General features: G+C 35.0%; 1 protein-coding gene across 1 annotated transcript in view; it reads left to right on the top strand.

Moving 5' to 3' along the window:
* LOC117204239 (ras-GEF domain-containing family member 1B-like) overlaps positions 1–25,036 on the top strand; it is a 232,626-nt gene that overhangs the window by 192,543 nt on the left and 15,047 nt on the right. The window contains exons 6-9 of the mRNA XM_033441445.1: positions 9,590–9,706; positions 10,069–10,182; positions 10,436–10,579; positions 22,976–23,178. Coding sequence (XP_033297336.1) covers positions 9,590–9,706; positions 10,069–10,182; positions 10,436–10,579; positions 22,976–23,178 — 578 coding nt within the window. The remainder of the gene's footprint in view (positions 1–9,589; positions 9,707–10,068; positions 10,183–10,435; positions 10,580–22,975; positions 23,179–25,036) is intronic.

The following is a 25,036-nucleotide window of genomic DNA, read 5'->3' as shown; positions in this document are numbered from 1 at the left end:
AGATAAGGAAACGGGTGGGCCGAGCTCTTAGGAAGCTCCGGCTTATTAAAGTGGAAGTTCGCCGCGCTTTTTGAACCCGTCCCTGCGACGTGCCGCGGCGACAGCTTTGCTTGAACTTTCTCAAGAAGCGAGCCGTAACTCGCGAAACCAATAATACGCCCATAATCTCTTTTTCATCCCTCCGTCGCCGCATCCTCGTTCTTCTTCTCTTTTTTTCTCATTCCACGTCGTATTCACCGCTGTAAGAAAAGTTCCAAGCATGGAAGACTAGAAACTACTTGATTGCAAATGGTTTTATAACAGCAGAAGCAAGATGTTGTCGTTTGGCGTTTGGCTACTCGACATCTTCGACTAGTCGCGATGAGGATCGTCGATCGTCTTGTTATTTGTTGATCGATAGGGTAGATGTACGTAAGTCGATAGCCCAGAAGGAATTTTAGAGGAATTTTTAAGGAATTTAGAAAATACTTTGAAGGATTTCATAAGTTGGGTAATTTTACGTAGTTGAGGATATTAATTCACATACAAGGTTCCATTTTGTCCTTAAAAGTAACATGAATTTAATATTGACCGGCAGAGCTGCAGCTTCTATTTCGTTATTTAGTAGAAGGAAAGTTTAAGCAGATTATAAAAGCAAATTGAAGAGTAAGGAATAGGAAAAGCAGAATATTATTAACAGAGGAGAAGAAGTTTTAGTTTCCAACTATAATACGATGTAAGATGAGAGAAAAAGTAGTATCGAGCGTTCTTTTATCTATTAGAAGTTAAATATTTTAATCTCTTGCATAATCAACATTGCGAGGTAACTATTCTATCGCGTTTAAGAATATATTATGAGCTACCCTTATGAGATAAAACGTTTATTTACTTTGATTAAAGGTAGAAATTCCTGATCTTCCTTATAATAGAGCATCGAGCGAACATTTTATTTGGTAGATAAAAATTTTCAACGAAATGCAGGATATTTATAACAAATATCGTGTACTTATTTGTGGCAAAATATTCTAACAAGATACGAAAGTTAAGCTGTACTGGCACAACTATATTAAGATCAATTCTTTGGTTTCTGAAAAGCCAATTACAAAAACATTTTCACAGAACGCATGTAATATTTAAAAATATGTAAAATATTCACGGCATAGAATACTTCGTATAACTTTCAGTAAGTGAAATGATATCTTTATTTAGGTTCTATAAAAATATAAATTTGAACAAATACTACCACAATCCAATAGTAGAATAGTAGAATCAGTTTGACTTCTGAGTGGTACAATTATCTAAAACGAAGATTTTCAACGTAATAATCACCTCGAATCAATAATTGCAAACTTTTATGGCGGAACTTTTTTATATCCTATTTTTACGATAGATAACATTTCATCCAAACCATTTCCACGCGTTTATTACGCACCCTGAATTGATTGGATTTCTTTTATGTGTTCTGCGAACAAGAAATTGTTCTCAAACCCAATACTACAGCTTTAATCTCTTTCTTTTCGCAGAAAGAAAGTTTCGGACGAACACACCAGGCTTCTCAATCAAGAACCTTTATTGCATTTAAACAGTTACTCGCTTGGAAAGTTCAGCTCTGGACTTCGATATTTAAAAAGAGAAAAAGTTGCAACCTGTGATTTCATACGACGAACATTTTATAGCTACTTGTCGATAGAACGACTTTTAATGGTTCGAAGCACTCAATTTCGTTTAGAGTTCCTTAGCGTTTCTTCATGCACGTCGGCAAAATCTGACGTACAGGCTTCAAGTAAAACAGGATAAATAAATAAATAAATAGTCAGGCGGATTTGACAAGTTGACATATCTATTTCGACGAAGAAATAAGAAATTAAACTCGAAAGTGTATTTGAGTTTTATCACAGAAAATATTTCGTTTCGGTGAATAATTTCTAGCTTGTCAAAGTAGAGAAGAAATAAAAGATATAAGCCCGTGAATGTAATTGAATACTTATCAGAGTTTTAAAATTTATTTTGCAGAAATTAATATAAGTATGAAACTAAATATAAAAGTGTGTTTGAGTTTTGTTTGAGTGAAAATTTCGTTTCCATGAATATTTTGAAGCTCTTAAAAAGGAAGAGTAAATAAAAATAATAAATATATAAACTTGATTGAGTGTTATTCAAGATCTTTGATAAAATAAAAATGGGAAATAAATATTTATACTCCCCTTTACGACGAGAAAGCAATGAATTTTTTTTCAGTCAAAACAGATTAATTTACAGTTCCTTTTTATACGAAATAATTTAAATTACATATGAGCAACATGAAATTAAAAAAAAATAATTTACATGTACAGCTTACGAATTACGAAAAGTCCGCTGTCCTTTTTAATTAAAATCTTCGTTATTTCCCCTTTGTTTTAAAGATTTTGCTGCTCGTTTCATAATATTTGTATCCTCTTGACAGCAACGTTCAAAGCTTTTATAATCATCATTTTATAATGCATCATTTCACACCAAAATATTATTCATTATAGATACTTCATAATTTATATAGCTTTTAAACCACTTTAAGTGGGATGGTTTAGTTTAAACCACTTCCTCCAACTTTACGTAGATAAATCTGTCAAAAACTTTTACATATTCATACCTTACTCATTCATAAATTTGCACAATTTCTCATACATCGTTCCCTACACCAATTTTTTGCTAAACGAAAAAGTTTTCCGATATTTTGGCAAAGTATATTCTCTCCTGACGACTACAAAACTCGAAGCATTAATTCTTCGAAAGATGCATTCTATCTGTTGCAAGTGAACGTTTATGATCTCTATTCCGAAAATTAAAATGTTTTAGAACGCCTACAAAATTTACAGCGTATTCCTTATCTTTCGTACGATAAGTTCTATAAAATTTAATTTCAAATATTTTAACGAATGAGGTTATAGTTAGGTGAAAAATATCTAGAAGACTGAGAAGACGTAAAAAAATATGTTTCCATTGTAAAAAAAATAGTGCAACTACAAAATGCACACGCGTCATTACTGCCGCGAAAAATATGCTCGTCAAAAGTATAATTCTTCTTAAAGCATACAAATGAACTGGTTCTGTAAAAATGTTTGTCACGAAGTCCCTAGCTTCTTGATTTAATTAGACATAATTCTCCTGCAATATAATTACAGCTACACTCATAGAAATTATATGACGTAAAAAATATTTTATTTAAAAAAATTGAAATATGTTGAACAGAAAGTCACATTTTCACGTATTTCATTAACGATAGAAAGACAAATATGAGCATGAACCATTCTTGTCACGAGCTTCTCTATTTATTCCTACGAAATCATAAAACTTCATTTTTCATTGAAATTCGCGGTAGCCAGTGTGCGTAGGCCGCCTGGAAACTAGTAAAACGTCCGGAAACTAGTAAAACGTCCGGAAAACCGGTCTTTCTGGTTTTCGCGAGCGGTACAAAGCTTTTAATTACGTTTTCTTCCGCGTAATGACGAGAGAGGGCTGCGAGAGGAGGCAAGGGACAAACACAAAGGCTTTCGAAACGCAGTTTCAGCTCCGCTATCGGGTTGTATTTAAATGCGCGCATTAACGTTGTTACTATAGATAACGGGATTTTAATTGATAACGATAATACGCGTTAAAATCCGTATTAACTCCGTTACACACTTGCTGTATTTATATTCGCTCGGCAACAGCGGTTCCGATTTAATGCCTGCTTTTAAATGATCGAACCGTGTCACTACCAGTTTTGTGCAATCGCATGCGTGTCGGTTATTATTATTAATTGTAGATATTTCGTGATTTAGTTATATTTCTCCGGTAACGTGTCGAGTTCGTTTCGCTTCGTGAAAGTAATTATCGTTTTGACTAACTGGATAAACTTCTATGTAGCGAGTTTGGTTAATGTTCATTCATATCCTATTTTCGTGGATTTTGTAATTTGTAATTTTGGAGAAATTTAGGGCAAAACTGTAGAAATTGTGCGAGTGACTTTATAATTTGAGGGTTTTCATTTTCTTTTTTCTTTTTCCTTTTTTTGTCTGTACATTTTTATCTTGCGTATGTATAGTGGCAGACTAAAGGAAATTTGGGACGTAAAGATTGTTACTGATATGTTACAAAGTTTAATACAAAAGTTGCTAATATTCGTTGCACGTACTAAGTAAATTTTCCAATTTTAAATTTTCTTTGGTCCACAAATGTATATATGTATATCTTTTTAATCCTTAATTATAATATTTAGATGTTAATGATTCGAATTCTAGTGTTCGTAATGAGCTTTAGTTTCATCAAGTTTTTTATTTGTTTCAATAATCGAAGAAATGAAGTGGTGACTAATGCGATTATATATTGTCATTATATATTGTCATTAGGTGGTATTGACAAAATCCGCAATCACTTAGTTGCCAACTCAATAATAACTTCTTTGAAATAATAAGAACTTTGCTAAAATACGAGTATATCGAATATGAAGTGAACGCTTAGTCAAGCTGAGTCTAATAAGGAACAGTAACCAATCGCAAGTAAGAGACTTGGATGAAACTGTAACACTGGTCTCAATTTGAAATACATCGTGATTTCCAAGCCGTCATTAATTATTCGATACAAGAAACTATAGCAGTCCCCGTGGTGCATCGTATTTGGTTGCATATCATGACTCGCTAGAGAATTGCGCGTTGTCTTCCTCCAGGTTTCTTTGAACATCGCGAACATTACCGTTCACTAAACTCGAGCAATTTGAAACTTGCGAGAATCTTGCCGTTCAATGATTCCGCTTTCGTAGAATAGTAATTATGGGATTATTCTATTCACTAAATGATAAGATGCACGTTTTTGTATGTGAAGTTTATACGTTATAGGTACATTTTTTTAGTATTTATTCAGAACTAGTTTCAACACAGTGTTTATCTGTGTATACATATCCCTACATCGTATTTTATTTAAGATCATACATACGATATTTATTTAATTCATTAATCAGATAAGTAATAATTACTTTCAAAACTTTTAAAAATTACAATTTTCGAACATTGGTATTTCCGTAGAATTTTGTTAAAAAATTGCATAGTTTTTATTAATTGTTGATTGAAGTTCATCGATGAACATTAAACTTGGTCCAGTTGGTTAGAAACTGTTTTTATATTTTTCATAATTGTTCATTATAAAATCTTTCAAGACATAGAGTCATATATTTACTGTGAAAAATATTTAAATTCTAATTTTACAGCCCTTCAATTTGATATTTGGAATTTCGTTCAACGGTCCGCCGCACAATTTATAAACTGTTAAATAAAATTTTCCAAAAAATCAAATTGAAACCAACGATAAAATTCATCGACGGTTATTGAATTTAACACGCGGCCAGAAAATTATACGTATATTTTTAGCAAACATTTATTTCCAAATTATTCCAAACAGAAAGTGAATATCTATTATAAAATATTAATCTATCGTAAGACATTATCGTAAATAAATATCTAAAATTTCTATCGTGTATAATTAGATTTTATTTGAAAAAATTTTAACTTCCATCGACATTAACTTTGCGCTGTCTTTCACGGGAAGCTGACGCATCGCTGCGAATTAATTTCATTTATACGGACGGTAAAAGCTTTCAATTTCTTTAAAAATTCTAGCACATATAACGAGAAACTATAAAACACGCGCGTTTTTAATTTCACCATCGTGTATCGTTGCCAATTTCAAGACAGTACGAGCAGAGAAACTCGAGAAAGCATTTCGCTGTTGATATTTTTACGCTTTCGTTGCAGTTCTCTTAATTCGAAACAATGAAACCCAGCATCGTGTCTCGACAGTCTTAGCACGATCTTCTTGATTTTGTTTCGTTTAGCTCCGATACGTGCTTTGGTCTTCTCGTCCTGAACAAATTGTGTTAAAATATTCCGCGTCTTTCTTGTCGCGTTAATTTGGTCTTTTGAGTAACGCGGTGAATTCGTAAAATCTAAATTAACTATGATTTTTTACACATCAAATATTGTGTGCAGATATTTTCTTAATTAGTTAGAAAAAATTGTATTATTAGTTTGGTATTAATCGTGGCAATTGCAAGAAGAGATTTATTTTCAATTTCGAAGATGAAATGTAAAATACACATTAGTGCAGAAAGAAAATTTTATGAACTCAGTATAGAATATTATTTCATCACAATTTTAGTATAAAACATCAGTTATTTGGGAAGAGAGATTCATTTATAGAAGATTTGAAGATAGAAAAATGTACAGAATACGTATAAAACGTATAAAACATCCAAAGTATAATATTCGAAAATACCTCAGACACTTTATAAACTTATCATTTTGCTCTAAAATAATCTACGATGCAATTCGTTTTATTAAGTCTTAATAAAGATGAGCCTTTTAATTATAATCTGTAGGTTGAGATTTAAATTTTCCATTAAAATAGCTCAGAACCCCATCAGAAAATTAATATACCTACTTCTATTTCGCCACGGTATTTAAGAATTAATTTAATGCCAAATATTTGATAAAACAAGGGGAAAACTTGAGGGACAGTCTGATATAACACAAATCTGCTAACAAGAGTTCTCAGAAAATTCTTCACTCCACTCGCTAAACGTCTATCAATATCAGGAAAACTAATGAAGACGTTAAACCGTGGCATTTTCCAATGCCATTGGAAAAACGTCCGTCGATAGAATTAATATCAATCCATTCGCATTTTCTGATCGTGAAGCATCATCGTCCGTTCCCTCATCGGGAGAAAGAGTCGCGAATTGTTTGGCCGTACGACGATTCACGAGTCATTGAACGTGGCTTTTTTATCGAGGAGGAAACAGGCACAAGGGTGGAATTTGCACGTAAATCAAAACGTTTCGTTCGCGCTCTGCTTGCCGCGAACAGTTGGAATCAATGCTGTCGGTCTCACCGGGATCGTTCCACACTGTCATATCGGGCAACTCCGCTCGTTGATAATTCGATCGACGATCTAATTCGGAGAAACGCAGGCGGTCGTTCGCTTCGTAACCGAATCACGCGGTTCGCTGATCTCGTTCGTACCCGACGGATTCTACTTTCGTCGCGTCGAGAAAATGCTATGACGTATCTCGTGGAAACGAGGGAAGGGTGCTGTTTAAGACGTTGAGACCGTCGACTGGGTGCTGTGGAAATGACCGTCTTTGGAATCGAAAGAAGAACGATAAGACTATTTTCCTCGGTTCAAAATGCCGGATAATTGGATAGAGTGTGTTGATAATTGAAAAATTACTTATTATTTGAGAAAATTTTTATCGTCAAGAAAAGAGACAAATATGTCTGTAGAATTGGACAAAGCGCGTTCGGTGATTTCAAAATTGAGAACATTTTTATTGATAGGACAAGAGGCTAATACGCGTGGTTTATATATTCGTTCTAATAATATAGAATTATTGCGAACCTCGTCTTCACCGTTTTCAAGCAGATTAGCGATTACATAGTTCCATATTTATGGAACCTTTTAAGACATTACCGAACACTGACCAAAAGAAACCCTGACCTTTATGAACAAGGCATCACCAGGTAGACGAATTGTTAATGCTTAAGGGCAAAAGATTTTCTGGTATATCTTTGAATGAATAACAAGGGCCGATATAGATTATTATATTTGAAGATATATATATTGTATTTAAGTATTATGTTGGATATAATAATTGTATAAAAATACCGTAAGTTTTTTCACTTAATGGAAACGGGAAGATTAAAAAATGGGAAGAAAAAAATAGGAAGATTGAAGTATAAATTAGGACAGTATGTCAGAGAATGTGGGTAAAAAATTTTTATTTCGTGATTGCTCGATTGTTACCACGAACCGCAATTACAGGACAATTTCCATATATTTCGTTGAAACATGAATAACAGCTGGCTAATTATGGCAGCTCGGGCAATTACTTTTTCATAATCTAACCGCATTAGCCGCCATTTTTTCCTCGCAATCCCTTGACATGCACAGTGAAAAATTGGCAAAATTTCGTGGAAGAATAATTATAACCCATTTATACGCTGATTATTGTAACGCTAATAAATTCAGGTTGCTTTTGATCAAATTAGAAAAGAATTTTATACTACTACTTTTATACTACTATGACGAAAATTAATTAGTTACGTAAATATTTACAGACGTTATATGCTATAAAATATATACTATACTTATATACTTTATAGCACTAAAGACGTAACAAAAAAATCAATTTCCCATCGACGTTCATTACTCAATCGCTTCGCAGTAACCATCGTTGAAATGGTCGAAGAAAAACGTTAGGAGATTCCCTTTTTGCATAACGAGAGACGCGAGATCCAATCGAAAAAGGATACAAATAGAACAAAAGACGAGCCTCAATAAAAGTAGGAATAATAGACGAGATGGCGGACGACGAAATCTCGTCGTTTTTCGTGCCAGCAACACGCAGTGATGTGGGTCAGTGTTTGCAGCGGTATTTCAAGGGGCAAGTTGAGCGAGAGAATATAAATTTTCCGTGGTTCATTTCATTCAACAGGGAGGTGGATATGAATGTTCGCGCGTTCGATTCAAATTGAAATGCCCGATGGACTTATACCTTTCATTCGCGAATCGCGTCTACAATGCCTACGATGAGCATAAATAATTACAGTGGTTTCAAACGTATGCTTTGAACTACGTTGGAAAAGCATGGTATTCGCTGGTAAAACGTTTCTCTCGTTTACCTTCTTCTATTCTCGTTTCAACCAGCTATCAACTATGACCTTTCCTTTCAATTGTAACACTAATGTTAGTGGATTTGGAACTATTCTTGATAGAGAATGGTAGAAGATTCTCGCTAGTAATTTTGACAATCTTTTGAACGTTTAATTTTTTAAATTATAAGAATAGTCAATTAAAACTGACCATTCAAATTCAAAATGAATTCAATAACCTGTAACATTAATGTTATCTTATAATTAAAATATCTCTAGTACCTTATATTTCTGCTATATGTAACAAACTATAATTTACTCTCTCTCTCTCTCTCTCTCTTTCTCTCTCTCCCTCTTTATCCCTTCCTCATAATTTTACTGCGATACTAACTTCAAATCACAACCATCCTTCCAAGCAAGAACTTAAAATACACCCATAAGGTACAGCCCTGTCCATAAAATACACCCCTCAGTAAATGCCAAACCTGGTCATAAAGATTATTGCTCAGGAGAACAAGAATCATATACAATGGCTTCGAACGTTTCCCAGAATCGTTCGCAAAACATAATGCATTGAAATGGCATTGTATACGTAACTATATGTACAGTTGTAGAGATGTATATCGAGAGGGGTCCGAGAGCGTCGCGACGCCGCCGGTCAAAGCACTTTGAAACCGCGTTCGACGAAGATAAGAACTCGCTCGAATTTGCTCGGCGAAGCACGAGCACGTGAAATTGGAAAGGAAAAGAGGAGGCGTCGCGACGTGGACGCGCAGCTTCCGCCCGTTTCCGCTTTCTGTCTTTCTGCACCTCTGTGAATCGAGTTGTCGTTGACGCCTCCCTTTCATCGCGTCTCTTACCCCCACGACCAGAGCGACGCTCTTGCACATGATTTCCCGGCGTCGCTTTTCTTCGACACTCGAACCGAATGGAACTGTCACCCCGTTTTTCAGGTGGACATCACCGAGCTGTGCCCATCGGCCACGGTCCTGGCACAGCAATTGACCCACGTGGAACTCGAGAGGCTCTCGTATATCGGCCCAGAAGAATTCGTCCAAGCCTTTGCCAAGGTTTGTACACCTGCCTCTTCCATTTGTCACGTCCGTTTAATAGTACGTTCTTTTTCTCCTCTATTTCTCTATTTCATTTATCGATGTTTTTTAATATCATTGAAAATATATTTTAGATATAGCAATTTTAGGTAGAAGGTGATTAACGGAATGGCTAGTTATCGGGACATCGATAAATAGAACATTCGGAAACGATTTTTTATAAAAATATCGATGCACATGTATTATGTAATTAATTCGGATATAATCGAGGTTCTATGCTAATGAATATACTTACTATATTAATAAATAGTAATTTTAATTAATAAGTTGAAAGAAGAAATTTCATATTAATTGTGGATACTGATTTTTCCTATAAACAGGAATCTCCTCACTTGGAAACATCCTTTAAGGACATGAAGAAAACACGCAATCTCGAATCGTACGTCCAGTGGTTTAATAGACTGAGCTATTTCGTCGCGACTGAAGTATGCAAGGTAAATTAAATATATGTTGCTTAATTATTACAATTGTACTTAATAAATATCGTACAAATTCACTTTATCTAAAAATATGCACAAGTCCTGCATAAAAAGCAATCTCTTTGATATAAAGTAATTTTAGAAAATAAATTTTTTCATCAAAAGTAACATAATAAAAATATATTATTCCTTTTCTTTGCAATATAAATTTCGTGATTCAATTTCACAAAATACGATATTTTATTAAAAAAGTTCGACTGTTTTGTAGCATGCAAAAAAGAAACAACGCGTTCGTGTGGTTGAATATTGGATCGAAACCGCCCGTGAATGCTTCAACATCGGCAATTTCAATTCCCTAATGGCGATCATCGCTGGCTTGAACATGTCACCCATATCTCGCCTGAAGAAAACGGTGAGTTGTACTTATATTTGACGTCATTTTAAATATCGATAGCCATAGCTACAATAACCGTGTCTCATTACAGTGTTAATGAAATTTCAGAACGTTTTACACAACGCGACAGATGCGCAATCAAACATTAAAAACAAGTTTAGCTACTTTCGTTCAGTGTAAATAAATTATAAAATAGTGAAAAAAGGATAGAATTTTACTATGTTATTAAACGTGTTTGCTTCGCACAGTATTATTTTTATCACACCAAACGTGAATAAAAGTCACTCACAGCAAGAAAACGAAATCACAGGGGGAACAGTCAATCATATGTCATAAAAGTCATGGACAAACGAAGTGATCGACTGCAATGCCTTAAATAAAAGATATTGGAGTTAAAATGATCGATGGCAGGACTCGACAGGGACACTTTTACGACGGCTCCCTTCCTGTTTCGTTCTTTATCGGAACGACGTTGATGATGTCCAGTCGGGAAAGCATTGATGTCTCGTCGGATTGATCTACGCTCGTTTTCCCTTCGATGTAGAATGTGTACGCAGCAATGAGCGGTTTGTAATCCTCGTAAATCGAGCGTGGCGCCACGACGACCAACGTTAACCGTGACGAATCGCTGGAAATCGAATTTTCACATCGCCGAGCGAAAAGCAGCTTCGAAAACGAAGAACGTTTCCGCGCAGAAAATGAGGAAAAAGCGAGAATGGAAATGAATGGGCGCAGAACTGTTTTAATTGAATTTTTGCGTCACTGTTTTTCGAGTCCGATTGAAATTTACACATGCATCGAGTTAATTAGAAAGCATTGGAAACTGTGATTTTTAATTGGGCCAGTTCCTTCTTCGCGACTGGACGTTCGCATTTTTATACGATTCTATTCAAATAAGCAAAATTCGAAGAAGAATTTAAATTTCTGGCAGATTCGTTTTGATTCGTATTGGAATTTAATTGTTCTTTGAGTCATATTTTTCTTTTTGTAATTTGTTTCATGACTACTAATTGAGATGATAGTGTGTTAGTGTGGCTCAGTGTATGAATTAATTGAGATTAATTAGTCAAGAGAATAATTAGATGTTGTGTTTGCTGTTTGCCTTGATTGGGAAGCAAGCCACGATTTATTTTTATTTTAAAATGAAAATTTCCTTGTCGAGGATTTATTTCTCCTTCTCCGTGTTAAATCTTTTTTATAGCAAGTACATCAAATGATATTTTCTCAAAACAAATTACTAGAAACATTTACGATGAAGAATTTTATCGATCACACAAAATTCATCGTTGCTAAGATGAAACTGAACTCGCAACGAAATTGTCACCCAGTTTCCATAAAATTTCCGATCATGAAACACTGATCGGGCCATTTTTCTCGTAAAATGAAGGGAAATATATTTCAATATATAATTTCAAAGGAAATTCGCGCATACTCGACGAAAACAAAGAATTCAACAAAGTTAAACAAAGAGCTACTGTAACGCGAATTTATTGCAATACAGAGAAAAAGTAGGACATCGCATTCCGATCCATGACTCTGGCGAAATAATCGAATCGCGTGTTGCTTGCAGCGATTGCGTTTCCACGGGAGGAAATGAGGAAATAAAAAGGAAAGGAAGAAAAGGAGATAGGAGGGCGGAAATACAGGAAGAGAAGTCGATACATATCGCGCGACTTGCTGTCAGTCTTTCACGATATTACTTCCTGAAGCGAGGACGACTTCTTTCGTTGTCCTGTTCTTCTTTCGCAATGAAATCCTGCTCGAAATGAAAAGACTGCGCTTCCGAAAGAAAATATAATAGACCCTTCGATCGCTGCAACGTGTATTTATCGGACAATTATTTGAAAGAATTCCCTTAAAATATATAACAGAAAACGATATATTTCTTAAAAGATTCGAAAGAAGACTCCGTTTGATATGAAATTATTTTATAATTTTACGGTTTTATGGTTTTGTTCGTGCGGATATAAAACTAATATTTGTGATATAGAAATGAAGATAGAATGTCATTTTAAGCGATTTAACATTTTTCACGCAACGTTAAATGAATATTTTTAGTAAAAACTAAAAAGCTTAATTCCTTTCATTTGAACTTTTGATGAATATTTAAAATTAAAATCAATCTTGCTCGAAGATAAACAAGTTTCAGTACATTAGGATGAAATAATAAATTTAACGATGTTATATAGAACAGATCGGCTATAAATGGAGAATCCACTTTTTGAGGACGGCCGAAATAACTCGAAGAAGGTTAAAAATAACGGTAACAGCCTCGTAACGAAGGTATTAACAGAGATTCTCTGGATATTGTATCGACGATACGATTTAAATGGAAATATTTTCCTCGCCGATGAAAAACGCAATTCCATCTCTGGATTGGATTTAAACGGTTGGGCGATGCGCGAAAATGGAATGGCCATTATGATAAATAAAATTAAATTTCTTCCTTTCCTCCCCCCCCCCCCACTCTTAAATTCGCGGTTGCATTTCACGTCACCAAGGTACATACATAGAAATGTTCATAAATATTCTAGCTTACTGCGCTGTTTTGCAATAAAAAGCCAACACGACGAATGTATATCCTCGCAAATGAATATACGCGACACTGTGACGTAATTAACACGTCAAGTTATGGTTATCTGGCTTCCACGGAACTTGCATTTGCCTGGCGTTTGAAGAATAAAAGAAGAATGACTGGATTAAAGAAGTAGTAACGGGAAACAAGAGGAACTAATAACGAGTTTTAATGAAATAGAAAATAATATTATCAAAAAGTAAAATATTACGAAGTGGTTCGCAAATAATACAATTTTTGGTATACCGTAAAATAAATCACTTGTATCTTTGTTTTAGGATTTTTAATATTCGTTGACTTTTTGTAATAAATACGTAGATTTTTGTATTTGCCTTTTAACACTGTGGATATTATTGTCCTATATATCGTAATTTATAGTGCAATGTTAATTTTTTCAAAAAAAAGAAACCATATCAACTGTAGAAAATCGTCGATTCTACATCTGGACATAATAAATTCCACATTTATCCCATATACAAAATCAATCATCGTCAAAGCCTACTTAAAAAATCTTTAGAAAAATACCAACCATCTAGCAGAAACAAAATTATTATCTCGAAAAATTCAACAGGATAAACCTCGCGTATATCGTATACAGAATCAACCATCGTCAAAAATTTATTACGAAACTTCTAAAACACTCAACGACCTAGCAAAAACCAAACCTCCTGTTTCTCGCCTAAAATCAACAATTTTAATTCAAATTACCAGTATCTCTCTTTCTTTCTCCCTCTCTTCTTTGTACACGAAACGCTTGTCTCGCGACAATAAAAAGCCGATAATAAAATGCAGGCGCGTATTGGACAATTTTATTTCTGAGAACGAGTACGACAGTTTCTGACAAATCGGCGAACGTGTACGACTTTATCGTCGGGACCGGATGAATTGCGAGGCGGAACGAGGATACCATTAAACCCATATTTGTTTTTTTTTTTTTGTCGTTTTTAATTACGAGACCGGACCGGTGTGCTCTGCGGACATATCCCTCCGGCTCTATTCGACGCGAACTGCTATTCAGGGTTCATTTGGTTCAGCCAGCTGATTTATACAGGCCGCGCTTAAAATAATTGCTGGAACTATCAGCGGCCAGTCGGCGTGGCACCGCTTCGTAATTTTCGTTAATGAAAATTTAACGCTTCTGTTCGGTCACGCTCGCGCGTTGTTTTCCCCTCTCCTGACCCACCTCACTCACTATATCTCGTACATACGCACATGAACGGACATTCGCGAAAAACATGCCACGGAATTTTTTGTGGATCGTTTGACTGATCGACTGGTTGAACGAATTTGTGGAGAAAGGAGTCGATACCATAAATGGAATTATCAGCTTGAATTATTTTCACAGACTTGAAGGAGAGTTTCTCATTTTTGTTACTATGAAAATATGGAAACGTTTTTGGTAAATAGCGGACTGAAAATCGTAGTGATGTAGGTCAAGATTTTGAGGGTTGATTTGAATGTAGTTACGAATGTTTCAGCTTTGAGAAGTATTATTCCTCTAGTTGCATAATTAATGAAGTTACGACTTTAAGTTATGACGTTATGCGCAATGCGTTTTAATTTACATGTGAACATACGAAATCTAATAATTATAAGTACACATCACAGGGAGTTGTAACGTTAGTTTAATGGATTTTAGAGCGAGTCCAGGAAATTACAGTTTCTCAAACGAATATTTCAAAATGCCATTGATTAATTTCGTGAATAGAGGTTAAGGCTATCAAAGGGCTTCTACTCATTTCCAAAAGATATATTCTACGTAATAGGAGGCCATATTTTCTGAAGTAAAAAGTTATTAATCACTGTGATCAATGAAAATGAAGTTTACATTGTAAGGTAATAGTTAAAGTATTTTAATCCAAACTTTAACACAAGTAGAAATATTTGCAAAATGTATTTGTACACCATCGCATTTATTACAGCACTTACATACTAATTAATTAGGTCCACGCACGTATATTAGATTTAGTTCTAGTTATGAAAATTTCCTACTACTAAAATCAAATCTATATAAAACCTAACAAAAAAAAAAAAAGAAGAAAAATCGCCTCATAGGAAAATAAGGGACAGTGCAAATACCTTTAGTAGCCAACGTACTTGTCTTAAAATATCTTAAATATTTTTAACAATCTCGAACCTTCGAAGGAGCTACAAAATAGCCTATCTAAAATCTTCCACTCGTTCGTCTCTGTTCATCTCGACACCATCGTTTCAGAGGAAGACCGAACATTCTCACAATCAAGCTACCTCCTGCAATCTCCACCTAAAATCTTCTATCGCCCATCCCACTGTCTGAAATCTCCCAGCAAATCCAAAAATCGATCTCACCTCGAAGAATCTATCCCCGAACGTAAGAGCTCGATGGCTCAGCGCCGTCAACAACCCCCAAACCCCTCCAGCATCCTCCATTTAGCCTGTAGGAGGATATTCTCTTTGCTCGTTCGAGCAACTTCCAAGTTCCGCGAGTTTCGCTTAGAAAGTCAGCGCGGAAAACTCGAAGGCAAGGATCCCCGGTGGCACTGAGGCACCGGCGTTCGTTCGAGAGAAGCCACCGATACGGCGACGTCGACGGAAGATGAACGATACCACCCCCGACGCCGGCTTAATTTACCACGGAGATAATCTGCGAGTGACGTTTCCTTCTTCCGCGGTGAAAGGAAGCTTCTGGCTTGCCTTTCGTCCCCTCAAAAAGCTAATTACGTTCGGTCGTTACGATCCAACCAACACAGATACCACTCACCCCCGTACCCTCTATTCGCGTCCATTATCACGAGGGTAAGAAAGTTTCGAGCGTTGGTCGATGCTGTTCGAAAATCTTCGACGGTAGTTATCGAATGAAAACGTGTTCGCCACGAGGAATAAGTTTCTACGCGGGGGTGACTTTGATATTAGGTGGCTAATGTTCGGGCAATTGGAATAAATTAGGTTGGTGAGGAATTGTCGTCTGTGAGAAAGAGCGTAGGAAATGAACGTAGGAATTATTAAAACTGATCGATGCTAACGAATAAAAATTGTGGCTATTGCAAATAATTTTGCATTCTTATCAATGCAAGTAAGAAAATGGAGTTTATACAGGAATAATATCTACTTTCACGTCTTAGCTTCTTTAGAAAAATTAAATTTCAAATTTAATTAGCTATATCAATCGCCACGTTTCTATGAAATGTTACAGTACGTATATAGTATGGTCATTTGCTTAAATAATACATTTAATTTATTTAATATTGTAATCAATAATAAATTAGAACAACGTAATATCATAATTAATAACCAATTTAATTTATTTGGGTATTAACTGCCACGTTTCTACATGATGTAATATATAATCGTTTATTTAATTAAGTTCGTTCTGTAATTGACTATTGTCCCTTAAAAATCAATTTAAGAGATTATACGCGTTGTTATACTCGAAATAAAGGAACAGCGGGAGAAATGTAGTATCTGATGAATTTAAACGAATGCAAATAAGGGGTAAAAGTTCGAAGAAGAATCCCTGGAGTTAGGAAAAGCGTCTGGTACGATTGGATGAATTTTAAGAAAAATTTTCCTCGATTCTTGTACGCAGTTAGGTGAGATAAATTCGATCGAAACTTTGTTTTTCATGGTTATTTTGAACTTGTCCGTTGGCCGGAAGTTTCCTTTTTTTCCTCAAGACGGTTTATAAAATTCCCAACGTCGGCTTAAGTTCAACTAATGCATATTTAATATCCAACCGTACTTCGTAACTTGGCCAACTTTAGGAAACTTAATTACGCTTGATCGCGACGATTTTCCTCTCTCTGCAAGTGACTTCTTTTTACTGTTTCACACGAATAATTTTCACCCGGAACAGCACGAAATTTATTGGCTTCGCTACGCGAAAAAAGGTCCAACCTTTTAATTAAAAAATATCGACTTTGAGTAACACGAAACTCTCTCTCGCTCTGGAATCGAGCGTGATACAAGATCCAAATGAAACGAAATTAAATGATTTATTTGCGTTACTGACATCGTGCCATCAATTCGAAAAAAGGGACGAACATAAAGAAAAAAGAATGTTACAAATAATGCACTTTTTAACTTGGAAAAGTTATGTACAAAATTTTTAATTGAAAAATATGTATATCTTTAAAGATTGAAACACGTTATTATACATTCTCGTAACTTTACCACTGCATATGCATTATTCTTCATAAAGCAACTCATAATTCATTCATAACACCGTAATAAACTAAAGACATTCTAGATAATATGATACTTTCCCATACGTCTTATAGATCAAGCGCATAAATAAAGTGATAAATGACATGCTATTTTAGAATTAATGAATCGTATTTTGTGTAATGAAGTGAGAATAATAATATTACAGAAGAGAAATGGGCACAAAGGTATTACATTTCACAAAGGATTTGAAAGGAGTGGCAAGAATGGAATTTCGAATTGAACAAAATTCATCGTTTTACTGTACGCTATAACCAATTATAGAGATTGGTGCGACTATAAAACAATCAATTTAAACAAGCAAAAGAACAGAAATAAAAATTCTCATCGTGGATTTCCTTATATTATTTCGTTATATCGCACAATTTCATCTTTGCGCTACTTCCCCTTCCTGTAAATTACAACCCCCTCTTACAAATAAACTCATAAATAAGCAAAATTAAAGCTGCGAAAGAATCAAAATTTCATCTGTATTTGTATCTTTCCTTCTCGAATGCCTTTATTTCCTGCAATACAATATCATTTCGCGTACACTCTCAGCGGGGAAAAGTTCTCAAAATCCAGAATGGCCACGACTTTGTGTGCATTTGCAGTTTTGTCTAATTAGAATTGCCGATTTTCGAGCGGAGAGGCGAGAGCCAGCTTCTCATTTCTTTGCCGGCTGTCTCGCGGGATCACCGAGCTGAAAGCAGATTCCGCGCGTCTCGTCTACCCTCCCCTTTCAACCGCCCATTTTCCAACCCTCCGTTTCCCATCCAGTTTCAATTTACCGGATCCGCCAGGAGTCTGCCGATTCTTAGTGTTTTTTCCTCGAGAGCGGCAAGAGCATTTCCCGAGAAATCGAATCGAGTCGCGGCGAAGAAAAATGGCCTCCGCGGCGAGTAGGAAAACCCTTTCTCGTTCTCGGGATGCGGCAGGTTGCTTCCTCGATCCTTCAAGAATTTAGTCTCTCCGTGGAAGATGGAGTTCTTCCGCCACTCCACGATCCGACGCATTTCCGACTAGAACCTGAAATCTTCTGTCTGAGATAACGTTCGATGTATCATTCCCCTTCGTTAATAATTCTTGAAAATATTGGAGAAACGCTGGATTCTTGATGGATGGATAGATGGATGGATAAATGGATGGATGGATGGATGGATGGGTGGATGGGTGGATGGATGGAAGATCATTCTAGTTCAATGTTTCTTGTTATCTGTTTAGATTGTTCTAAATGTATGATTTGTAGACTATTTTTGTACATTTACAATGCTTAGTGGGAGTATTTGCACATCACTACATTTATTATAGTATTTACATACTGATTAATTAGGTGTAAGTTTATTAAATTTCGTATCATTTAGAAATACTACTGAAAATACATTTAAAATGTATTTTAACACAATGAGAAATATATCTTAAATAATTTCTAAAAAAGTATATATTTAGTATTTTAATATTGTGAAAATAAAATATTGAATCTGATAGCAGAATCGTTTCGTTGGAAAATGAATTGGGGAAGTACGTGTAGCCTGTATAAAAAATTTGGAGATGCAAAATGCACAGAAAGTACTGTTGACAGTAATTTCCAGCTATACTTGTATCTTTTTTGGTTGAAATTTAAACAACTTCTATAACATTGTGTCTTATAACGTGGAATACATTTTACTTACATGTGCAACAAGCGTCTGTTTTCAAAAACTTTTTATCTCGACGATACAATAATTTTGCACTTAGAAAACTTGCGCTTAAGTAAAATTGCTTTGGAAAACTTAGATAAACTTAGACCTCCGCCATGTAGGTTGCTATCGATCCTATCTAAATATTAAGATAGTTAGAAGCTAGAGCAAAGAAAATACGAACAAGCTGTACATTCGAGAATTTTAGAAACTTCGATGTTATGAAACATACCACACTGTAAAACTGTAAAACTGTAGAAAAGTTATTTATGATTATTGTAGATCGGAAACTCCAAAGACATATTGTCAACTTATTTGATTTTCATGAAAAAAATATTACTCGCGTGAATATTACAGATATCGTTGGAATTCAACAATACGCGTTTCACTGCACTCCAAGTTCACAGAAGCCTGTGTTCGATAAAACAACAAACGTGGCGAAATCTAACTCTGTGCAAATTCAAAAAAGAATATTCACGCATACGATAAAATAATATCTTTCATACTTACAATTCGGAATATTGATCTACCATAGAAATTGTTTTTAACTATTTTTATCTTTATATTATACTATCATTTCCCATCATCGCGTTCGTTAACGCTTTAGGCAAGTGGAATCTTCGCAATGTACGTCAATACATCAATTTCATAGCAGAAGAAGAATAAGAAGAGAAAATATAGGAAAACACTGTGCTGTCAACGTGATATGACACGACGTGATGACGATCCTGTTCGATTTATCCTAAATCGACGCAATGGTGCTTAATTGGCCGGACCAAAAATTCCAGGGCTAAACGAAAATTCAGTTTAATTAATACGAATTAACGTGTAGCCGACGCACAACGACGATGAACGGTGAAATAGTTTCCGGTAAATTAATTCAAGCCAGTGTCGGGAATGTGTCCGCCGCGCGTTTCACGGCGAGTCCCATTTTACTCCGCGATTCAACGTCAATTAAGTTTGGTTCTGCGCGATTTTCGACAATCTGATTAGCGTACGTTGTAATATTCTGCATTTTTCACATGTTAATAACTGTGAATATCTTGGAATGCTTGGATTTTGCGTAGTTGGATTGAGCCAATGAACAAATCTAAGATCAAAGGAGAAAAATATGATGCGTATATTTCTATCAATTCTCGGAATGCCATTTTATGGATAGTATTTTAATAGGACACAATCGAAAATGAAAACCACTATATCTAATACTATACGATTTCATCAACGAAAGTTAAGTTACCTTCTAGAAACTCAGAAAACTTGAACGAAAGATACATATATACCCATACTAACAAAAAAGAAAAAAAAATATAGAGTAATTGGAAAAAATGTAATTTGTTAATTATTTGTTAAAATTTTCAAAAATAGAATAGATAGTGTCTTCACGTTCTACCAAAGCTTAACTAATTTCAGTAATATTATACCGCTATACTACTAGTATAATGCCGATACGGATTCCCTTTTTAATTTCGAAGTAATAGAATATCATAGCGTGTTTGTGTGTGATGTTCACGCTTTCGACAGTTTATATTCCGGTGTCAAATTAATTATCTTGGTTTACTCGTTTTGTACTCGATAGTAATGCCATGGTTTAATTCGTTCGCTTTAAATGGAAATCCAATTGATCGTTTTTGTGCTTGCCCTTCCCACTATTGTACACGTTGCAATCATTTTTTTTTTTTCAATTATCCTGAAATTTGTTCGGTGTTCGATTAATATCCTCGAAATGTTTTACTTGTTGTACTTTGCTAGAAAGACGTTTATTGCGACTGAATAAATATAATCGAAGATTACTGGGCAAATATGATAAGCTCGTTTTTCTTGATTTTCTGGTCTTAATATCGTTTTATAATTTGGTAATAATAAGACAATAATAAACAACTACGTTAACAAATTAACAAGAATATATAGAGGAAAGTTAGTTCGATTATAATGTAAACTTTCTACTTAGGAAGTTCTCTTCCCTACTAGATGATAGGACGGTTGTCTCGCGCCGGAAAATTGCTGCCGTCTTATGTATATCAAAGAGGAAAGATAGACAAAGGAAGATAAAGAAAGGATAGAGACAGAGAATAGGAAGAGAAAGCGAAAATTTAGAAAGTTTGTAACTGGGTCTGGTCGCCAAATGTGTAATAACAAGGGTAACCAGGCACGAGCGAACCCTGGGAAAAAATTCAGAAAAAGGATAGGTAGGAAGTATTTAGAAAAGAAAAGAAAAGAAAAGAAAAAGTTAGGAAGAGTTTTTTTATTTTTTGACGAGGACATGGTAACAAGATAAAATGAAGATAACATGGTACAAAGCTGCATACCTTTAAAAATAGCTGAAAAATTGGCAAAGTTTTATAGAAGTCAAAGGTGCAATTATTTAGACAAATACTATTTGAGTATCTTTGATAATGGTATATTATGGCGAATAATATTTTTAAAATTATGGAAAGGATACAAAAAATTTTAATAATATGAGATTGATCAACCACGTAGTGAATTTTTAAACTGTTTTCCTGTAAAAGAAAAAATCACTGTAAAGTCAACTTTAACAAAACACAACTAAGACCTTTACACAATTTCCACGTACGGCGGGAGGGTGAAAGAAGACCGTGAAAGGAAACAAAGGACAAAGAAGCAAGTACATTTGCATCACGATCATAAAGAGGTCAGATTGAAGCCAGGCAACTCACGGAACAGGTAAAACCGGCGAGGTTAAAGATGACTTCAAAGGCGAACAAATTGGAGAAAGCTTGGGAAAGGGAGAAGATACCAGAAAATTAGAGAGAAAGATACAAAGGAGGGGAAAAGGTTGAAGAGAGTGGTTTAGAGAAACGAAAAGGAAGAGAGTAGGTCAAATGCATGCAGGGATGAAAAGGAAAAGGGAGGCAAAGGGGTGAGAAGCGCGGAAAGAAATCAAAGGGATAAGGAGGAAGAACAAAGGTAGGGAACGAGATCAGGAAGCGAAGGTAACTATTTGACCGTGCAAACGGTGGATAGAATTCGATATATATTGGAATGAGAAAAGGGTATCGGGTTAAAGGCAATGGGATCAGTTCGATTGCATTGTATCCAGACGGTCGAGTCAGATGCACTTATTGTCTGTCGTGAACACGTTCTATTCGTGCTTCTCTCTGGCTCGTGTGCACGCGCGATATCGTGTACAGCTACGTGTAAAAAGAATCGGTCGAAAAATAAACAAATGGAACAAACAATAGGAAGGATGAATCGATTGAAAAATATTATTGATTTTCTCGCGGCGACTTTACGATTGGTTTTCGGTATATCTTGTATGTACATGTGTGGTCAATTTTTATCTTACATGGTCAAGTTTTTAGAATGTCTATAGACGGCGGATTTTTATGCACATATGGAAATTTCGTCATTAGGACTAACTAACAATTAGAATGTAAAACCTCAGTGTCAAAATACCTAAAAAATGAAGTATGTATGTGGTAATATGTATATAATTACATTATACTATATATAATATACAATATGTATATTAAAATATAATTATCTCTAATTCGTCTGTTATACTTATTTGAATGTATTTATAGACATTAAATGAAACAAATATTTAGAAATGTTTTGAAATATCTTAAAAAAATAATATTTTTATAGTTGATTTGACATTATCTATGTCTTTAGGGACTATACTGAAACCAAAGAAAGTCTACATGTATATAAATATATCTTGGTATTATATTGATCAAGACACTAAAACATAAATTATTATTTACAATTATAATGACCATATTAAAATTTAAAACGTAATATCGACATACTATGATGTAAGCCGGAATAAATACATTTTCCCAACTAAATATTCAACCAGATCGAATTCCAAATGACGAGCAAAAAGCAAGTTAGGTATCTACAAGATTTGCACGACCAGGAACCCGATACACATAGAGAAACTTCATCCAGTTGAACTTTGCTAAACGACTTAGCAAACGTTCTCTGCTAACGGTGACACGAAATTATTTTCTGTTACAGTGGTCAAAGGTACAGCTGGCGAAATTCTCAATTCTTGAACACCAAATGGATCCGAGCAGCAACTTTAGCAGCTATCGCAGCACCCTGAAAGCAGCGATGTGGCGTAGCGCCGGCGCTACGGACGAACGACAGAGGATCGTCGTACCCTTCTTTAGTTTGCTGGTCAAGGATCTCTACTTCCTGAATGAGGGATGCAGCAACAAGTGAGTAAAAACCTTGGACTCTAGTATTGATTATTTAAAAGCACTCGAGGAAATTTCTGGTTTCATCAAAGTTTCAGAGATTCGTACTGATTTCCGATCCTTAAGTAATTACGATTTCGATCTCGAAACAGAAACGACCAGCTTCAGTGCTGTCTATATGATAATTTAACAGGGTGAAAGACTTGCCAACAAAAATCATCAAACCCATAAACAATTGTATACATTTTATAAAGGCACTATCTCCAATTATAATACACTTTCAATAGAAACAACAGAAGAGCAAGAAAAGATAGTAAACCTTTTGTAAATCAGATAAAAGAAGAAATATTCAAACAAATCCATTTCAAAAAAATGTTATCGAGCAATTAAGAGGTAGCAGAAGATCTTCATTACAAAGAATTAACGGTTCTAACGTCGCTCATAATTGCTTATAATTTAAAATATAATTATAATAACGTACAATTTAATATAAAATTATACAGAGTTTAATACTCAATTTAAACATTGATTAAAATTACCAAAGTACAACCTGCCAATCCTTAATTGCAACTCAATTTTCGTTTAAAACCCATTCTTCTCTCTACAGCCCTTAAATTTCAGTTTCAATTATAATCGCCTTTGATCAACGATTTTATAATTTCGCGTTTCCACACAGGAATATAAAAACTATCCTGAAAATCGTACCAGGTGGAATATTTATAAGGTAATTTAAGTTGGCGATTGACATGGATGCTGAACGTAAGCTGAGCGTTGAAACGCGATCGCCGATTTCCTGCCGGGGGCCAATACGAACTTTTTACCGAGTTCTTTTCGTTTGAAGGTTCGATAATTTTGTTCCTGCGGAGGCGATACGTTGACAGGAAGCTCGTTTTCTCGCGAAGTGCCCGACCTTTCGGTTCTTTTTGTCGGCCGTATTTATCAAGACGACGAATGTGCCGTGCCATTTCCTTCGCTTTTCTCCGCGCGAGAAACGTTCCCTCCGTCTCCCGACGTCATCCCTTCTCCCAGCTGTACGTGTAAACTTATTAAACTTGTAATAGCAAAAGTTGTTTCCTCGTAGCTTGACTGGAAGTTGTTGAAAAGAAAACAGGAAGACTCAGGGAAAGAGGGATATGTACTAGAGAAAGGAACGGAACCCTTTCCTTTTCTCGGAGTCTGCTTTTCTATTACGAACTTATAAAAAGACCTGCAAAGTGTGTGCAATTGTTTATCTATATAATAAGTGACGATATTTCTTGAAACGAGTTAATTTGAATATCCCACGTCTATTTCTTTCAGAAGATTTATTGTTTCTTTTTCTTTTTCATAGTTTCTATTGAAAGGGCGTCTTCATTAAAGCGTCGCATAAAATGTGTACAATATATGATCAGTATTTCGTAACACGTGTACGATACAGGCAGATCTAAGCGACGGAAAAATATATTGAAGGAGAATGCTTATAATGTCTGACAAATTACTGTCTAGTACTACTTACAGATTTTGTTTTACTTAAAGTGTATAGAATACAGAAGTATTACAATTTATGGCACGTATTATTTTACTTTATTGATTTGTTTGTATATTTTAAATTCGAATGTATGAATTTTCTGAATTCATAAATTTTATTATAATTTAAAATACGCAAAGCGAATGTTCTCTTCTTGCCACATGAAAGAGACAGGTATTTAGTAACCGAGAAATACTTGTACCATTTGATTAAATGCTATGTAATGGAGCATTGTTCAGCCGAACAATATTATCGTCAATATTTAACGTATGTCAGAGACCTCCTAAGCCTCAGACGATCAATATATATTGTCAATACAATATTGAGAACTTTACACATTGATAATGATATTGATCGTCTGAACGCTACTTA

This window comes from Bombus bifarius, unplaced genomic scaffold (assembly GCF_011952205.1).
Source record: "Bombus bifarius isolate JDL3187 unplaced genomic scaffold, Bbif_JDL3187 scf7180000007977, whole genome shotgun sequence".
NCBI classification, from domain to species: domain Eukaryota; kingdom Metazoa; phylum Arthropoda; class Insecta; order Hymenoptera; family Apidae; genus Bombus; species Bombus bifarius.
Note: the sequence above shows the minus strand (reverse complement) of the source record. Positions and strands in the feature narration are given on the sequence as shown.